Raw genomic sequence first — 20,492 nt, forward strand, 5'->3', positions numbered from 1 at the left:
CAAAAAGTGCAAATGGCAAAAAAAACAAAACAAAGAAACTTGATTTTTTAAGAACTAAGGAAAAAAAAAAGTGAAGTAATCAACCAATAGAATTGCAGAAAAAGACAAAATAATTGCAGTTCCATTTTGGGCTCAGAGTATGGAAGTGTTAATTACTAGGCATGTATTGCTACATTTCTTGAATTTTGTGCCAGCAATGTAAACAGACAACTCCAGCGTTGCCATCATTGACTAGGTCCTGTTCAACTAGCTGTTTTGATCAATGTTTTATGTCCTTCAGCTCTATTCAGCCGTTCATCGAAAGTCTCAATAAGACCTACAATGTTCATCAGAAATGAAAAGAAATATATGCATTTATTGAGGTTCTCGATGACGCAGCTCTGAAGAGAAGGCCAAACAGAAATGGAAGATTGATTATACCAGACAAGACCAGACTTTGAGATGCTGTCATCACTAGAGCAAAATACAAGAGACACAACATGCCATACCATGGTAAACCAACCACACTGACAGCCCTGGTTTTAGATAATATTTATCAATTCAAATTTCATGCAGGATGGGATATGCAGCAGGGTTGGGGAAAGCAGCTGTGTTTTTTATTTGGTTTATGACATTTCCTTTCCTATCAAGTGAGAAGGGGGGCCTTTCATCTGGCTAGAACTACTATAGACATCCAGAGCTCCCACCCATTTGATGGCAGAAAGTGTAGGATGTGAAATTACCGTTCTCTGCCTGCTTGGCGTACTTCGTCCAGATACAGGACTCACTGAGCCTGATGTGTCTAGTTCATCAGCAGAAGACCATGAGGATAAATCCTAAATTCAGAAGGAACGGAGCTCAGAAATGCATCAACTAGCCGTTCAGGTAAACAAACTCAATAAACAAATAAATAAATAAACAAATCCCACAGTGAAGTCCCGGCAGAGTTATTTCCAAAGGGGAGGAAAAAAGTTAATTTCATGAAATTAATTAATTCATTAAATAAAATAATAATAATAAAAAGTTTTTTTTAGCAATTTTTCTAAGATTAAGGTATTACATGTTTTCTCTGTTAACCCTGAAGGAAAAGAAAAACAAACACGTAGTCAAAACTTAATTGCTTTAGGTGAAGGATTTTCTACCAAAGTCAATACAGTTTAAAAATAGTACTTTTTAATTGCTTTTAATTACAGGAAGAGGCTGGTTCCATCAAGAACCAAAACAGTGAGAAATGTGCCCAACAAACAGGAAGGAATAGAAAAACATGACTTACCAGTTGACTACTTGAAATGTCTAGAATTTTCTCTAGGTCTTTTATGTGACGTATAACCTCTTTCAAGAGGAGCTTCAGTCTGTTTCCAATGACATGCACCTTTTCTTTAGCTTCAAGGCAGTCCTTGCCTTCAGCATTGACTAGCAATTGGCAGGACATATCTTGCAGTGATGCCACTTTCAACTGAGACTCCAGCAGTTCACGTCTGATTTGCTATTGCAAATGCAAGCACCAGATTTTTTTTAAATGGAAGTTATTTTTGAAGGGAAAAAAAAAAAAAAAAAAGAACAAAGCTTGAAGTCATGAAAGCAGATATTTGGAATTAATGAAATGGAAAGAAAAGAGAAAGAATAAAAATGTCCTGTCCTGAGAAGCAGGGATGACTTCCACTTGACCAGGTTGCTCAAAGCCCCATCCAACCTGGCCTTGAACACTTCCATGGATGGGGCATCCACAGCTTCTCTGGGCAACCTGTTCCATTGCCTCACCTCTCACTGAGTAAAGAACTTCTTCCTAATATCTACTCTAAATCTACCCTCTTGCAGTTTAAAGCCACTGCCCCCTATCCTATCATTACATGCCCTTGAAAAAAGTCCCTCTCCAGCTTTCTTGTAGGCCCCCTTTAGGTACTGCAAGGCCACTGTAAGGTCTCCCCAGAGCCTTCTCTTCTCCAGGCTGAAAAACCCCAGCTGTCTCAACCTGTCTTCATAGAAGAGGTGCTGCAGCCCTCTGATCATCTTCATGGCCCTCCTCTGGACTTGGTCTAATAATGTTCATCTGTCTTGTGTTGGGAGCCCCAGAGCTGAACGCAGTACTCCATGTGGGATCTCACAAAAGCAGAGAAGAGGGGGACAATCACCTCCCTCAACTTGCTGGTCATACTGCTTTTGATGCAGCCCAGCATACAGTTGGCTTTCTGGGCTGCAGGCACACATTGATGGCTCATGTTGAGCTTCTCATCCAGCAACACACCCAGGTCCTTCTCACCAGGACTGCTCTCAATCCATTTGCTGCCCAGCCTGTATCTGTGCTTGGGATTGCCCTGGCCCAGATGCAGGACCTTGTACTTGGCATTGTGGGACTTCAAGAGGTTCACACAGGCCCACCTCTCAAGGCTGTCAAGCTCCCTCTGGATGGCATTCCTTCCCTCCAGCTTGCAGTTCATTCTGTGACTGCTTAACACCCCTGACGTTTGCAGCAAGTTCCCACTGAGGACAGACCTTCCAAAACACTAAACATCAAATGACAGCAAAATATACAGCAGCCTAGATGTTGCCTGAGTCTTTAAATTGCTAGTTCTGCTATTGACAGAAATGAGTGGTGTTCTCCTAAGTAAAGTTAGCTGCTTAGTCCCACAGTTAGAACTTAGTCCCACCATTGTGTGTTAGCTCAAAATAGACAATGCTAATCCTCGAGTGAAAGGTAAATCTGACTAGCTATTTTTCTGATGATGTGCTTTGGGAGAGAAAAGAGTGATTATAGCCCTACCATCAGAAGTCTGTGATGATCCTGCAGAATTTCTGAGTCCAGGTTTGGATTGATGGGCATAATCTCATTTTTTCTTCTGTCAATGTTCTCTAACCAGAGCAGCAAACCATGGCTCATTTCATGGAAGTCCTGCAAGTGATGAGTGCGGGTTTTAATAATGTAGCAGAAAATTCCTGTCAAATTTAGGTTTTTAATTGATCCTATGATAGCTCCTATGGGTTAAATAACATAACATGTAAGGAAGTGTAGAACAGAGTATGAGAATACTATTCCAGAAATGACAAACTTAGAAAACCTTGGGCTAGAAATACATGCTTCAGGTAGTTCATGTGTATTTTTCAGAAATTTCTTTACAAAGAATTCAACAAAGTTGTATTTTGGCTCACATGGGCAAGTTCCAGACTGGATAATGAGCACACCAGAAAGCAATATGGTTTATAACGTTGATATGTTGGCTGCTGACTATTTAAAATAAATACAATACAGACCTGGCACTGCATTAATGCATCTTGCAGTGAGCAGCGCCATTCATCCATCATAGTGCATACGTGCTTCCAGCTCATGTTCATCTGTGACAGGTGCTCTTGGAGCTTCTTACTCTCTTCACTGTCGGACTGAGTGAACTCTGAGCTGCACAAATTGATGGATAAAATGATTGCTTTGCGGTTATCAATTGCCTTCTGCAGCTCCTTGATGATAAGAGAAAGGGGGATAGGTGGAAGAAAGAAGAGAAATAAGTGAAATACGCAACTTTCAGAAAAATCAAGCAGAGAAGGCACCATGAGGATGTAAAGATTCGCCTTCAGCAACTGCAATGTACCTTAATGTCTCTTTCTTTGCTCTGCATATGAGACTTCTATGCTCATTGTGTGACTCTGCAAATGTTCACTCTTTAACATCTACTAAAATTTTACTGTGATCATAAACTAGAAGAAGCTATTTAAACTTTTAAAGTCTTAAAAGGCTGAAATCATAGTTGAATTTTAAAGATCTGGCTCATGCTTGAGATATTTTAAAGACAGGGAGGGTCCAACAAAATTTAGGACAATTGTACTGTAGCTCACAATAAAACTTTTGCCCTCACTTCTCAGTTTTGATGATAAACAACAACAAAAAAAACAAAACCCAACAAAAACACAACAAACCAACATGTTTTCAAGTGGAAACGGCTGTCAACAATATTTTAAAATAAAACCTTTTACTGAAGGAAAAGAAAACATATAAGAGTATAAACAACTTACTCCAATTTATAGAAGCAGGACTATAAAAAATGATCTGCTTACATTGGAAGCCACAAAAGAAACCCCACCTCTCTTGGTTTGGAGGGCAGTAATGAGCTTTCCAAGAGTGGGTGAGATAAGAACAGGATTCTTATGAAATGTCCCCTTTTCCACCTCGTTTAAAGCATTTACTTAAAAGCCCCATGTCACAGTGACCTTTGTAGTACTTATGACAGCTATATTTGGATTGCAGTGAAGATCAGCATTAATATGGTTTAAATGGATCACTGCCGGAAACAATCTTTACTGTCTGTCCACCTCATTCCTAGCATGGATCACAGAACATTTTGACATTGGCTCCCACATTTTTGTACCCAAGCTTATAAGATGCTAATAACCGAATGTGAAGCTGTGGAGCACCACATTTGCAGATCTTTATAACTGTAAAATATCCAGGAGAGATCACAAAGGCAGTGATCAGATCCTGATACATCTGAGATAACAGAAGAAATAGGAATGTTGCAAAGTGACACCATTTTTTTGCTGTACTGGGTGACACCAGTGAGTTAGGCTAGAGCCCATTTGACACTCTTCTTCCTCCACACAAAGTAATATGTCCCAGAGGAGTATCTTTTGAAATAGTTATTTTGTTACCAGCTTTACTAGAAGAGATTTTATTTCATTTGGCTTTTTTCAACTTTCATCAGCTTAGCTAACTACAGCAATTATCTGTGCATTCTGGAATTACAGAATTGCCACAGAATTACTATTTCAAAAATTCATTTGTATTAAATAGTAAATGGCAACAGTACATTTTTCTGCTGAAAGGTGATTCATAAAATCACACTGAAGTTACTTACTTCAATCATCAGCTATGTACAGAATGGAGCAAACCAGCTGCAACTATCAGTGACCTTTCTAACATATATGTTGCATTCAGGACTGTTTACAACCTAAATTATGGAAAAGAGAACTCACTTTCAGCTTTCTAATCCTAAGCTCTATGGTTTGTATGTCAGTACTGAGATCAAGGCAGCGGAGCTTCTCCAGCTCTTCCTCAGTTTCTCCCAACCAAGCCCAAATGCTATTAAGGTCAGAATTGAACTGCTGCCACTGCTGAAGGTTCTGCTTCATCCTTAGTTCCTTGCTTAGAGCTTGAGCCTGGATTAATTCCCATCGGTCAATTACACCTGGAATGATAAACACCAAGTTCAGAAAAAGAACAAAAAAACACCCCAAACATTTGCCACACATGCATTTGTGTCAGTTGAATCCTGCACAGTACAAAAGATGCCCCTTAAAATCTGTAAAAACCCTAACCCCTTAAGCACCATGCTGAAAACTAAGTTAGGTTGAAAAAACATTACATTGGAGAGAAAGAATGAAAAATCTGGATGAGCAACCAGGCATCAAAAAATGTTACCTCTCTCTAATGTCAGACTCCTCTTGGCTTTACGGAACTAAGTTGATACATGTTTCTGAACAGGTTATGCTGGTATAAACACATTTTAAATCAGAATAAATACTAACAGGAGAGAATCTGAATATGTCTAACTAGCCACGTATTTATCATTATTTTCAGAAGTATTTGTACCTCTCACTATTTAATATTCCCACATCACCACATTAGCTAAAGCTACTGATGTTGCATTGGATAAGTATCTCTGTTAAAAAGAAATAAATTAGGGGCTGTTTCTTCTTAGTTTACTTGAAATGCTACGTCTTAGAGAAGGACAAGTTGTATCATCCCATCAACTTAAAATTAAAAAAATATATATATTAATTACAAATAAAATAAACTACATAGGTAGCATGTATTGCCAGGCTGAGAATGGAGACCTTGCCTTTACAGACTCTGGAACATCTTCATGCTTTAAAATCAACACATTCTGCTCTACAGCTGATGCTTAAAATTACTCAGGTGAATACTTCTACCAGGTGAATATATATTTCTATATTGTAGACAGCTAATATAAGAAAAAGTGAAAAGTGGAAGAAATTAGAAGAAATTCTAATTCTAAAAGTAGAATTCTAATTGTAAAAAGTAGAATTCTAATTCTAAAAGTAGAAGAAATTAGAAGAAATTAGAAGAAATGAATGCTGATTTACATGTTTTGTAGGGCAAAATAAGCAATCATTTTTCAAAAGAAAACATTTAATAAAATGCACTGCATCTACAGGGACTTTCTCAAAGGTTTACAATTATGTCTCATGATATGAAGGGGTTCTTAAAATGCACTTGTATGCTTAAAGTCTTCATATGACATATACAAGGAATACTTACTATTCCTACTTAATTGTGAGAGATGTTAAACAGAACATGGTAACAGACACAATTATGTAAATATCTATGTCAGTAAATAACACCAACTGCTCATTCAGAAAAACATTGCATATGTTTGCTACTTTTCATAATTGATTTCCATCAAAATACTGAATATTACTTACCAGCTGTTTGGGTTTCAGTACTGTTCAGGTTAATAAGTCCAGATAATTTTTCCTCTTCCTCCTTCAGTTTGCATCCAAGTCTTTTTACTGAGTCTATGCTTCCACTGCACTCACCTAGTAGCTTCATCTGTGTTAACAAACAAAGAAATACCCATCTCAATGTGCACTATACAAGACTAGTTGTAGGGAAAATGCAACTTCCAAAATTTTCTGCAGGTAGGTCCAAGTGTGAGGGTAAAATTCTATTCCTTTGACAATTTGTCCTGACACTATCAAAGACATCTATATGGAAACAATAAAGACTTAAATTCAGATGAAATAAAAATATCTCAGTGCCTCTGTGCCATATCTTGCTGGAGAACTTCAGGTGACATCTATTCTAAATGTTTAGACACTAAAAAATGTGATTAAGAAAAGAAACAACAGTATGGAAATATTACTATATATCCAAGCACCTAAATTTTCAATTCTGTCAGTAATAAAATGGTCTGAAAAACTTACGGAGATATTTTTCTTACAGAAAACCTCTCTGAGAAAGCTTTTCAGTCATGGATTCCACATATGCAACTTTGCTTACATGATGCATGTTTACAATTCATCAGCAAAATGAATATTATGCATCAAGCTTTAAAACTTGCTCTTAAAAGCAGAGGAATTTTAAACAGAGATATCAACATCAGATGGATAAAGACACGTGTGAGAAATTACTTTTGGACATCTACAGAAATATAATAGGAAAATAAACTCCCTAGAGTGATGTTTCTGTAAACTTATACTATTGTAAAAACACTAATAATGTAAACAACAAAGCATGTGATTAAGGGTAAGTAACCATGTGAGTGAGTAAGCCTGAGAAGCAGTTGTTGAAAAAGCTGTATTTCTTTCAAAATACAGCTTGATTTCTTTCAAGTAAACCTAAGCTTGGAGTGCTTATTTGACTTTTGTTCCAAAATACACCACCATGACTAAGAACAGTGATTTTTAGTAATGTCAGCACATAATGAGAATCAAGCACACGCACATATCCCTTGTAACTGGAATCCAGCTCTGGTCCTGTAGGTGTTTTGCTGCGGATGATGTTTTCTGTTTGCTGTATTTGGAAACGACTGGTATCTAAGGCCTTGTCCAGCTGTAGGATATGTGTTTCTAGCGCACTAGATTCTCCTGTATCAAAAAACAAACAAACAAAAAAGTGACTGCCACACAAATTTTCCAGAACTTCTATCTACATTTTGCCCAGGCAGAGTAAGTATCAGGAATACTAGCTAGATTACACAGTAAAGAAGAAACATGACTGCATCTGTATGAGTAGTACACGTCAAAGCAAACTAATAACTAGTCACATTAGAGCATGTTAGCAATCTTTATATATATAAATATATATATTTCTACCACTGTACAAATGAACATAATTTCCATAAGAATATGATCAAAAACTTCACAGTTTCAAGCAGGCTTGCTAACTATTCTGAAAGGACTTTTTCCCTCAGAGAATCTCTCACCAGTGTGAAGCGCAAAGATCTTACCAAAACATGTTCTAGCCTCACTGACTTTGGAGACAGCATGGCTCCTTTTCATGTTCAAACACTCCCAGATAAAACCTTGTATCACAAGCTCCTGTTTCAAAGTCTGCATTAAAATTTGATTTCTTCTTGTTTCTCTTTGTATTAATTTTCTGCACTAAAAATAGTAGAATTTTGAGCTACATGAATGGATTCTATTTATATTCAATTTTGAAGAGCAAAAGTGGTATATAAATGATAAGTGATATTGTTGTAATTATATTCTCAAAATCCAAAGAAGACTGGATGTTCTGAAGTGCCACAGTGAATAGCCCACACCTGACTAAAGCAACCACACTAGGCAGCAAAATTTATAGTGTTTTTCCATTCAAATATTTGACAAAAATAATGTTTAACACAGTTTAAAAATGGTATTATTCTACCAAGCCATTTGGAACTCATATTGTTTTTGAAGCAAGTACATTTTCCTTATAGAGGTCAAGTGAATTCTGTGATATGAATCAGATATAGCCAATTCTGGTCAGAAGTAGTCTGCAGCCTAGAGGACTGACTGCATGAGATTCCTCTTATCCATATTCTATGACTGTGCCTGATTTCCATTTTTTTACAAAGACGGTCTGAATTTGTTTATAAAAAACAAGTTTGAAAACTTGCATAGATAAAGTAAGCCTTCTGTCCAGCTAATTACAGAAAATGGGGACTCTGAGATGGTTAAACTTCTTTTCATACAAAATGCCATCCCACCAAATAGACAGAACAAGTTGCTCAAAATTTTCTCTCACTACTTTCAAAATTTTCATGGGTCATGAAACTATACATTTTTCTATACATAATACTATCTATATTCTTAATCATGATTAACTCACAGTATTATTTGACTAAACTGGGGAAAAAAATTAAACCAGACAGTGAACCTGAGGTAACAAATTCAAAGATTTTAAAATGTTTGATATTTCATTTTTGCAACATTGCATTATTTCACAAGAGTAAAACTGTGAGATCATGAGAGAAGGTATTTGCAAGTGCATCTAATCTCTTTGAGATCTAACAAGTGAAACAGTATGCTTAATCTTGTGTAAAAATGCAAACTGAAAAAAATCTACCTTCCAATATAAAAGACTAAAACAAAGACGTTGGATGACAGTATGTCCGTCACCTTAGCATCATAATCACATGAAATAAGAACTAACCTAAAACTTTATAGCTAAATAATAATTCAAGCTGTGGTGTTAAAAAAAAAAAAGTGCAAAACTGAACCTTTAAGTGTTGCTCTATATCTTTTCCTTGTGCTCTAATCTTTGTAGAAATCACTCTTCTCTGAGAGACATAGAGCATTGAGTCCTGTTGTGGGACTTCAAAGAACAAATACCAATGTGAATAAACTACTGATCAGCTTCGTCTAATCAGCTTTGTGATTAGAGAAGGTGAGAGGGCCAATACTTCAAACTTCATTGTTTCATCCATGCACCCAGTAATACCTTTAATCACAGCAGTAAAGCAGGTATTTCTACATTAATATGCCAATGCTGCCACAGAAGAAATATTTGTAAGTTGTGAAAAGTATAACAGATACCAAGACATAGAGAAGAGGAAGATGCTTTGCTTGTGCACTGTAGTATTTGCATCTGGCTATGCTTAGAATTTTTCAGTGCCTACCAGAGATATTTTTGAGTGCGTTTTCTGTAAGTGTTACATAGGTGTCAAGAGTTTCAGGGATCTCTACATCTGAAAAAATAAAAGCACAGTTTAAACTGACAGCTCAGCAATGGCTGTCTCCTCATAACAGGAGTCTTTTCCATGGGATGAAGTACAGAAACAGTTCCAATAGCAAACATCCTTTCTGGAGAAGGAAAAACGATGAAGACAAAAGTAAGGATCCTGCTAAAAAGTCTCTTAATATCCAGGGAAACCTGACTCTTTTCAGAGCAATGACCTGGAAAGCAAAAGACAGCCACAAGATCAGAGTGTAATATACCAGTAAGTCTTCCTGCACAATTGTCTGCATTCGGTAACTTTCACTTACTAAGATTTATTGCACAAACTATACAAACTTAGGAAGGATTTCCAGCTTTGCTGGAAAGCAAGACCTGAGATGCCACCTCAGTCTGAACTCACGGTTGTTGGAGTCTTGCCTGGATATGGACTTTAAGATTTAAATAAGATTTACTTAAGCACTTTATGATTTGGGTTGTTGATCTCTCCCCCAGCATTTCTTCATCGGTATGTTCTGCGCTTCTTGCCATATCCAGCATATCCTCTAGTCAGAATAAGTTATGACGCATAGTTCTTACAGATGACATATCCCATCTGGCAAGCTGCAGGCACAGAGATAGCCAATTCTCTGTCATATCATACAAACCTTTGTGATTTTCCAAGGCTGTAGTCATCCAGGAATTTCCAGCACTGCATCTAAGGCCAGAAGGCCGTTGGGATCACTTGCGGAAAGCTATTTAAGATCTTCAGGGGCTATTTAAAATACTTTTCCATGAGTATCTTAGCCAAGCAGTCACACATGTAACATTTGCTTCTTCTTACTGAGAGAACAGGACACACAATTTGCTACCATACCTGCTATACTTGCTGCTCCTCTCAGGTAGAAGTCTTTCTCTTGTTCTCCATCTTCTTCCTCAGAGTGCACTTCCCGTGAACCAGCGGTCTCCAGGTCTCTGCTAAGGTCATAGTCATGATCCCACTCCAGGGGGATGGAGTCCACGCTTGCAGGGGTGTCCCGACCTGATCGCTCACTTCTCACTGGCTGTGAAAGGGGCAGTGAAAGGTTGGAAGAAGGATGTGGGGAGAGAATGCTGTCTGCAGATTTGTCGTGCCAGTGTATATCAGAGAGATCTGCTGATTCATCCAGATCCACCTCTCTGTCAGAGAGGTCATGTTCATCATCTGTCAGCTAGAAAAATAATGCAAATGGATCGATCAATGCAACATGCAAAAGCACTGTAAGGTCAACCTGGGCAGCATAAATATAAAGCATAAAGTAGCATTAGGTAATAGTCAAATGATGGGGTTTACATTTTGCTTCCTTTTGCACTTCCCCTTCATTATTTAAAGGTCCACTAAAAAAGAGAACAACAAGAAATTTCATAATGTAAGGTCATTTTAATTATGTAAGGCACCACACTATCACACTAAGCAAATGGCTCCAGACTTTCTACTGATGCCAGTGTAATGCAGACATCAAGATAAAGAAAACTCTGGAGTCAAATGTTAAGTGACCTTTATTGTGACCAGTGCTCCTGTTATATTCTTTCATTTTTTTGGAAAAAATGGGTTTTGTTCCTTCCCTTTTGTGGGACTTGAGCTACCAAAAATCATTTTGCTCTCACTTCTTCAGCTGTTTGTTCAGTTCTGGAGACAAATTTCTATCTGTTCTGCTTGGGGAGAATCACTCTATTATTGTTTTGAAAACAAAACAATAGAGATGTTCCCCCATTAGCAAAACTTTATAAATCTCAAGTTTGCATGGATTTTCATGAGGCTTTACAAAAAAATCCAGATCTGTTAAGTTTGCTCTCTGAACAGGACATAAATAGCATGCAATGAAGGGAGGCAGATAGTCAGAGTTGTAACAAAATTAAAACCACAGGATTTTTTTTTTGAAAGTTGGAAATGTTAGTTCATTTCAACATCTTTCTGTCTCCTCATTCTCACATTTGTTAAATGGCAATAAAGCAAATACATATGTAAGTATACACACAGGAAGACGGATCAGTTTCTTGTGATAACGTTCCACACGTCCAAAGACCTCTTGACAGTAACGACGCAGCTCGTCTAATTCTTCTTCAATGACAGCTGCATCCATTGGCTCACATTTCTCAATGAGTTGCTCTCCCTGCACAATTATCTGCTCAATTTTGTTGTTGTTCAGGGAAATTTCTTGCTGGAAAGCCTTTAAAAAAGCAAAGCCCATACTTTACCAATGAAATCTTCATTAAAACAACCTAAGTTGTTAAGGATACAAGTCTTAGATTTTTTCAGTAAGAACGGTGCGGGTAACAAAATGGAATGATTATAAATATTCTGGTATGAACAACAATGAGAAATTAAATTTAGCATTCCACAGTCTTTCTTGTCAAAAACAGTGATACTTCATGGTTTACCATTTCATTCCTCTCTTGTTGTATTTGGAAAGAAAGCTCTTCTCTAAACAAGCCATGCCCATGACCAAACGTCTAGAATGGACACAGATGCTAAAGCTAACCTACTGGAATTTTGGATAACATAATGTGATTTCCATTTGACATTTTTCTCACCACATAATGTATTACTTGGATGCAGAAATGGTTGGAAAATGTAGTAATTGTTAGGTGTCAGAGGTACTGGAGACCTGACATTATTTTTAATCTACATTTCTTCCTTTAATTAGGGAACAGAGACTATCACTTGTTTTTCTGAAAATTTATCACTGCCCAAAGTTCTTTCACTCTAGCAGAAAAGTACGTATTGAAACATGACATATACCAAAACTTCTGAGGCTGAATTTCAGCCTGCAATTAAGGGACTGTATCAGGATGCACTTTGGCTTAATGTTTCTTAAATTCTCCCCTAGCTGCCTCCCCCCCAACTCCCACCTTCTGATGACCCAAGACTGTTTTTATCCCTTCACTCTTCCCTCACCCTCTCTCCATTTACTTATTCTTTACCTTAAGTTGCTTTATCTTTGCTTGGACATCACACTCTGAGAAATGCTCTATGTTGGTCAGCTGCAGGTCCATCTCTGTTAGCCAAACCAGGATGCTATCACGTGCTGTCTCAAACTCCTCACGTTGGCCAATAAAATGCTGGGAAGTGGAGTGGAAAACAGAGTGGCATGAAATGACCAAACAACCTCCCAAAAATCAGCAACAGCATTCTCCAAAGAAAGAGCTTTCATGCCCTTCAAACCTAATCCAAATTCAGTACACTTTCTTCTTTCATTTCCTACATGATTTCTAGGGTTCCTTCTTCAGTAACATCACCTTCAGCTGCAATTAGCAGACAAACAAAAGTTATCTTCTAAGGAAGAGGTGGTATTCAAGGTCACCAAGCATTTGTCTATAGATTTCATGCTTTGGTTACCTCAAAGTGAACTTCTAAGCTCCCTTTCTCTTCCAAGGGTAGAAAAACCCTCAAAAACACTTAAAATGTATTAAACTTGAAGGTTCTGGAGTACCCTTAATTCACAAGTACAGTAGTGAAAGCCAAAGTCTTAAACAGGGAAAAATACTTTTAGCCTGCGCAGGATGGAGGTAACTCGCTTTTGTAAGTTGTCCCATCTCTGGTTTCCCTCATGGACCATCTGCTTGAGGCTGCAGTTAGAATCAGTACGGTTTTCCCGGGCCAGGCGACGATATTGCTTGTTAATCAGTTCCAGCTGAGTCAGACTTTCATGCACCTGTCTCTGGAAGGCCTAAAGCAGTGTGAATAAAAGACACCATCAGATTTTTCATTATTTAAATCACAATATGTATATTGCCTCTCCTTTTACTTTGACCCTGCTTCTACACTAAAACCCATGCTAGCTGATCTTTTGGGGTTAAATAAATTTCAGTGTAGATGCAGACGTTGAGATATGCTCTTCTGATTAAAATGAACAAGAAAAAGAAAAAAGTTTACAAGGCTGACATAGTTTACTGAGTGACAAATTGAAAGAAGAATACCTGTTACAATGATAAAAATCACACCCCAAAAAAAATAAGATAGTGTCCTCTACTTGCTCTTATGCCTTTGTATTGAAGAACAGGAACACAAACAATGAATATGAAACTTTTTTTTTTATTATTTAATGGAAAAGTAAGCCAAGATTCCTGTGGCTTCATTGGATTTCCTTACACAAACTACATTTGCTGAAGTGCAAATATTTAAGTTTTAAGAAACTGCTTAATCTGAGTTTTACCAAAAATAGCAAAAAATGGTACTGAAGGAATAATCTCTTTAACCTCAGTATATTGGTATTCAAGTCAGTTTTGTCTTAAAATTTTCACGGAAAGAAAATTTTATGAACATCCATACCAACATATGCCTGGACAAGTGTCTGTGTCACACACTTTCAGTGCTTCCTCTACTGTTACTAAAGACTCGGTCACCCAGTTGGGTAGTGGAAAAGTAGATGATTTAGCCCATCAGTTTCACAGTGTGACTAGCAATCACAAAGCAAGTTACAGGAAGCACTGTGTAAGAAGTTGATTGTTTTTTTCCAATCAAAAATTATTTATGAATTGTTTTTCAAAATTCCACTTACCTCTATTTTCACAAACAGAAAATCAAACAAAAGAAGCCTTAAAATTGACTACTTTACCATCTCTCTTTTGAATAAAAGAAGGGCAAAGGTGAACATTTTTTTGCTCCAATTGTAGTTCTGCAAACTTGCTCTCCACTATTGCTCACAAAGCAAATAAACAATCTCTCCCAAAACAGGACACCATCCTTATTCAGAACCAGAGAAGTGTGATGGATAAAAACACTTCAGTATATAATTTTTCATTAATATCAGGTAACACAAGATTTCTTCATTAACGATATATACTCTTCATACTGTACTAAAGCTAAAAGTGAAATAAGCACTCTTTTACCATAAGACCAGAGACAGAAGTAAAGAAGCTGGTCCAAAAACAGAAAAAAAGATAAAAGTGTGTAGAGTCCTCTCAATACAACTATTCCTTTGTTTAAATCACTGTTAAATTGAGTAGGGGACAACCAACAAGCAGCAAATGGGCTTGTAACTGGAGTGAAATACTCAACAAAACTGAATTCACTTAAAATCACACAAGGAGAAAAAGGGAAGTGATTCTCATGCAAGAGGCACAATTATGACTATATTTACTACAATTATGAAATCTACAAATGTGCAGTTGTTGTTTCACCTGTTACCAAGACTTGTCCAGCAAAAGAACAGCTGTGTATTTGTTTTTACATTCTTCCAGTTCAGCTACACAAGAATACATCTGTTGCCTTCTTCCCTGTAACCTCTTTTCATTTCTCTGTAAGCTATTGAGGAGGATGCAGTGTGAATTTGTATTGTGAATTCAGTGACAGTCATCTCTGACCTCCACGATCAGGAAATGAAATGTTCTTACATGGTCTTACACTTTTTTTAATTACTATTTTTATTATTTATTTACTTTTATTATTATTCTTCATCTAATATGGAGGGGAAAATAAAATTAGAAAAAAACCTCAGTTAAAGCAGAAAATCAGTTTAGTTAGTATGCATAGGTGGCTGACTTTATACTGACTTAACAGTGAATTTGCTGAATTCAACTGAATTTGAACACCAAATTCTTATATTTTCTATTCTTTTTTTTTTTTTTTTTTTTTTTTTGGTAGTTTGAGAAACTACATAATCAGGAAGAAGAGGGAAAAGGGAAAGGAGAAAGAACCCACTGCAGGGAAAGCTTCTAGGCTTCTAGAAAGACAGCTAAACTTTGCAGCTAGTTCCTGCAGTAAAAATCACACAAGTCTGCAGGAGAGGGAAGGTCACCTTAAAAATGGAGGTTTGATGAAACAGGTTTTGGGCAATGTCAAGTCACCTGTGAAAATCAGACAGCTAAGATTTTTGGTACTGTTTCTCATAGAGTGACTTGCTAAACAAGACACTTAGACACATGATCACTGAATAAAGAAACAATGAAAAGAAAGTCTGAGGCAGAGTGCATGGGTCCAGCAAGCAAGCATTATTATGCTCTGGTAACCTACCTCACCCTAATTAAGAAGTCTGGCAGTGTATAACAACAGAACCTGGCCAGTACACTCAGAGATGCAAATGTCAATAATAAAACCTGAATCAGTGCTTCACAGTTTATGTTTCTGAATTAAATGCCACACTAGAAAGTATTAACTTCTCTTGGACATGTAAAATTAGCATTTCTTCCTCAGAGCAAATACTTTCTAGCACCTGGCTTGTTTACAGAAATCTCTAAATAATTTGCTCTCTTTCTTCAGAGTCATTTTTCTCTCTCATCTTGATATTCTCTTTGCAAATCTAAAACTAAGCAAAAGACAATCAGAGGGATGGAGCACCTCTCCTATGAAGACAGACTGAGAGAGGTTGTTTAGCCTAGAGAAGGCTTCAGGGAGACCTAATAGTGGCCTTACAGAACCTAAAAGGGGCCTACAGAAAAGCTGGGGAGTGACTCTTTGTCAGGGCGTGTGGTGATAGGACAGGGAGTAATGGCTTTAAGGTAAAAGAGAGGAAATTTAGATTAGACGTTAGGAAGAAATCTTTTACCCAGAAGGTGGAACAGGTTGCCCAGAGAAGTTGTGGATGCCCTATCACTAGAAACATTCAAGGGCAGGTCGGATTGGGCTTTGAGCAACCTGGTCTAGTGGGAGGTGTCCCTGCCCATGAAAGGGGGGTTGGAACTAGATGATCTTTAAGGCCCCTTTCAATCCCAGCCATTCTGTGGTTCTCTGATTCTATGACTTTTACCGTGATTAGCCACACGGACTGTGTGTGCTTTGCATACAGGCTTACAACCCATTGCAATTATGAGACAAAGCATCACTTTGTAGGAGACATGACAGGGTTATGTAACAAGCCATTAAGCATTGACTGAAGTGACAGCTTGTCAACTTTTAAGGACACACTTGACCTCTAAGTTGCTGGGGACACCATGTGAACATACAACAATACTTGCATGCATGTGCATTTCAGGGATAAGTATCTAACATGAGGACATAGTACTTTGTACAAAACAATACAAGAGTTCAGAGGGCTGGTATCAGAGTGTTATGGAAAGAAGTAAAGGGATGAAATCAAAGCAAAAGCCAAGACATACAGCGTTCATTTGAAGAGGTACTTACTGAAGAGAGATTAATGAATGCTATGGAGCACCTGCTGACTGAGCATATTAAAGAGCTGCAGAAGAAAAATGCCAAGAATTCTAACTGTGGTGAAGAAAAATGAAGTGAGGCTGGATTAACTTATTAGCGTTTTTAGTTTCCACCTTCCACTGTTTTTTCCTCCTAGAAACATGCCAGAGAGGGCAGTTGCAAAATCATCAACTCTGCTATGTCAATACAGTGTCTGCTGAGTGACTTGTGTATGGGAAGGAAGAACACCAGCTGGATGCTGTAATGTGATCAGTAGATATTAAATTTCAAGTATTATAAATCACCTCAAATTTCTTCAGTTCTTCCTTAGCAACCGTGTAAAGTACGCCAGAGGAGCTCGGGAAAGCAGCTGTCCTCTCAGAGGTTTTTAGCCAATCTTCAAATCTTGAGTAGTCATCCAAAAACTTTTGCCATAACCGCCACGTCTCTTCAATTCTGCAATAGATAATGGAAAATTAAGGAATGCTGGGACTGAAGAACAGCTGACCTTCAGTACTTTAATCATCAACAGCAAACTAGTACTGCACTAAACAATAACTGGCTCTTAATCTAACTCAGACAGGCAGGTTGATAAACAGACAACAGAGGAGACTGACTCATTCCAGACTGAGCTGGAATAAGATGATGAGTTTTTTTTTACTACATCTAATTTTGGAACCGTTATAAAAAGAACACTATAAACATGCAATAGGAGCTGTAAAAATCATAGCACATGCTAAATAACTTCAGATATACAGTCTAATCTAGGTACCTAAACCAGTATTTCAGAGATTAGAAATTCCACAGTAACTTCAACTGCAGAACTTTTTTTTTTTTTTTTACAGAATGCTTGAGTTGTTTTAAAGTTCTCAGTCATTATCCTGCATGGCAAAAGGACATGACTTTTTTTTTTTTCTTTTTTTGGCATTCAACAAGTGGTAAAATGTTCTCTCTCAGTATACATGGTAACAACTTTTTTTTTTTTTAATAAAAAAAATTAAAAATTATTTCAACTTTTCAGATAGACTATTTGATCTCAATTAAATATGTGAAAGGAGTGGTTGACTCTTGACCCTGAAATCAAATTGTCTTAATATTGAGACTGTAAAATCCCAAGATGATCTTTTTTTTTGGGGTGGGGACAGCTTATATTACAACAGAACTTTGTGTGCTTTTGCATACAGAAGACATTTTCCCCAAATCTTAGATATGCAGGTCTGAAAGGAGCCTGATCCATGCAATACTCTGAGGCAAAATTTACACTTTGATGATATGTTGTTGAACTTGAGTTTCAACACCTGATTTTTTTTTCCTTTTTCAAATGAATAACTTTCTAGCACAATAACAATTCTAAATACTGATAGCTCAGCTAATTTACTATTACAAATGTATTAATAGCATACATTACCATGGAAACAGTAGAAAATTACTTAGAGATAGCAATCTATGGATATGAAGCAGGACAAACATCGTTAGGGTAAGCCTAATTATTGCAACTCTCCCTTTTAGGTCATGTTTTCTAAACCTCTTGGAGTCACTGAAGTCATCCATACTTTCTCTAGTTTATTTCTCATTGCTTCCATAAAGCATGGAAAATCAAACATATTCCATCAAAGGCCTCATGTGAGCAAAATTTGGTAATTGACTTGTGTACTTTATATAAAGACCCATAATAATGCAACCATTTTCTTTTTTTTTTTTTTTCCAGTATCATGATAACTATTGGCTTTTATTCAGTGTATGATCCTTTTCTGACCCCCAGACTTTGTGGCGTAAAGGACCACACGGACACCAGGGTCGAAAGAGGATCAGTAACTGCTACTACTTTATTGATGACATAACTTCAACTCTCCCTTATTGAGGGCATAACTTCATCTATCCTTACTGAGGACAGACTCCCTTCTTATATCAATCACCCCACAGCAGTACTTTTCCACTATCTATTCGCTGGTCAACGACTTTGCCTGGCAACAGCAAACACCCAGCAACTTCCATGCCTTAATGGCTGGAGAACTAGCAACCCGAGACAACAAGGTGTCTCCTGAATCACCCTTCTTTGCTCCCTCTAAACTCTTTGCATTCCTTATGGCCTCATCGTTAAGAGTCCGATGTTATCACCAACTATGGGGCTTGTCGACACCCATGGCCACACTCCCACAAGACCCTTTCCTTCAATACTGCAAACCTATCATATATATCCCATCCTGTAGTTGTGCTTGTGGAAGGAAATACTCATTTGTAGACATTTTAGACTTACTTAAGTCGCCTTTCCATTGACATTGCACAAATGTTCCTCCACCTTCTGTCCAGATTGCGTGTAGCCTGCTGGATAGAGTCACACTCTGTTTCTGTGGCACAGGCATCACAGTCATGAAGAAGCACTTCACACAAATTGAGAACAGATGCTACTCCAGTGCTGTGTTTCTCTATGTCCCTCTGAAGTTCCTGTAGATGAAGAAATTAATTCTTAAGAGAAATGACAAAACATGCGTAAATACAGATGCATTTCTGTTCTACTTAATCAAAAAATAACAAAAACAAACAAACAAACAATTGCAAACAGGAAAAAAGCAATCTATTAAGATAGATACTGTGCTTGTGACAGCACAAATATTGATGCAATGTTATCAGCGAAGCTAGGAGAACCTGGCAGCATGACGAGCTCTCTCAGGAGCTATGGGACAAACTGCCAGAGCTCTGCATGCTCAGATGAATATCTTTCAGCTACATTTAATCAACAACACCAATGACATTCCCATCCCTTCTCCATTATCATAGAAAGTGTAAAGCAGAAGTTAGTAAGAGAAGTGTGCCAGGAAAAACTGTTATCTACTGGAGGGGCCCTTCATGAGTCTACTCTTCCCCAGGCAAGGTAGCTGCATAGTGGCATGTCTGACATGGAGATTGGCAGCAGCACATGTCAAACTGCATATTTAGTAGGAGTTTATTCCTTCAACTTTCAAAACATATAGCATTTTAATTGGAATTGGAAAGGAGTATTTAGGACAGCTAAAGAAAATGCACTTATGTGGTCTTAGCACTTGTTATATGTGATCAGTATTATTTCTCCTGTTGGTTTCTTGGTTGTAATGTCTTTTTCTCCACTGGTGATAATGCTGCTTCTTGAAGCATATTTTCAGCTACAGTTTTGAACTACTGGTTCAAGTTGAGACAAGCCACAAAAGTAATTGGCTATTTCTGTTAGATAAGTGCAAGAAAAATAAACCCTCCCTGACTTTTGCTTAAATTTGAAATGAACCATCAGAATATTAGATGGAAAAGTCAGGATGGACCAAGGTCAAGGCAACATAATCCCAAGAGTAACAGAGAAGTGTTAACATGACTATACCATAAAGTGATAGATTGCATCTAGAATACCACATTCACTTCTGGTTCAGGTGAACAAAATAACTGTTAATATAAGAGATGTGGAATTTTATTTATAGAATCATAGAATGATAGAATGGTTTGGGTTGGAAAGGGCCTTAAAGATCATCTAGTTTCAACCCCCCTGCCACGGGCAGGGACACCTTCCACTAGACCAGGTTTCTCAAAGCCCCATCCAATCTGGCCTTGAATGCTTCCAGGGATGGGGCGCATATAGCTTCTCTGGGCAACCTGTTCCAGTGCCTCACCAACCCTTCTTCCTAATGTCTAATCTAAATCTACCCTATTTTAGTTTAAAACCATTACTCCTTGTCCTATCGCTACACTCCCTGCCAAAAAGTCCCTCTAGAGTTTGCCTGTAGACCTGCTTTG

General features: G+C 37.6%; 1 protein-coding gene across 20 annotated transcripts in view; it reads right to left on the reverse strand.

The window, feature by feature from the left end:
* SYNE1 (spectrin repeat containing nuclear envelope protein 1) overlaps nucleotides 1–20,492 on the reverse strand; it is a gene marked incomplete at its 5' end in the record, with an annotated part of 301,622 nt that overhangs the window by 8,908 nt on the left and 272,222 nt on the right. For 15 of the 20 annotated variants that reach the window (XM_080587961.1, XM_080587963.1, XM_080587967.1 and 12 more), the window contains 14 exons: nucleotides 723–815; nucleotides 1,253–1,465; nucleotides 2,741–2,869; nucleotides 3,229–3,429; nucleotides 4,939–5,150; nucleotides 6,409–6,535; nucleotides 7,430–7,572; nucleotides 9,588–9,656; nucleotides 10,500–10,833; nucleotides 11,641–11,832; nucleotides 12,587–12,724; nucleotides 13,150–13,332; nucleotides 17,039–17,189; nucleotides 18,991–19,178. In XM_080587961.1, coding sequence (XP_080444087.1) covers nucleotides 723–815; nucleotides 1,253–1,465; nucleotides 2,741–2,869; nucleotides 3,229–3,429; nucleotides 4,939–5,150; nucleotides 6,409–6,535; nucleotides 7,430–7,572; nucleotides 9,588–9,656; nucleotides 10,500–10,833; nucleotides 11,641–11,832; nucleotides 12,587–12,724; nucleotides 13,150–13,332; nucleotides 17,039–17,189; nucleotides 18,991–19,178 — 2,373 coding nt within the window. The remainder of the gene's footprint in view (nucleotides 1–722; nucleotides 816–1,252; nucleotides 1,466–2,740; nucleotides 2,870–3,228; nucleotides 3,430–4,938; nucleotides 5,151–6,408; nucleotides 6,536–7,429; nucleotides 7,573–9,587; nucleotides 9,657–10,499; nucleotides 10,834–11,640; nucleotides 11,833–12,586; nucleotides 12,725–13,149; nucleotides 13,333–17,038; nucleotides 17,190–18,990; nucleotides 19,179–20,492) is intronic. The other 5 variants (XM_080587962.1, XM_080587954.1, XM_080587958.1 and 2 more) reach the window with 2 other exon arrangements.

This window comes from Anser brachyrhynchus, assembly GCF_964034855.1.
Source record: "Anser brachyrhynchus genome assembly, chromosome: 3".
NCBI lineage: Eukaryota > Metazoa > Chordata > Aves > Anseriformes > Anatidae > Anser > Anser brachyrhynchus.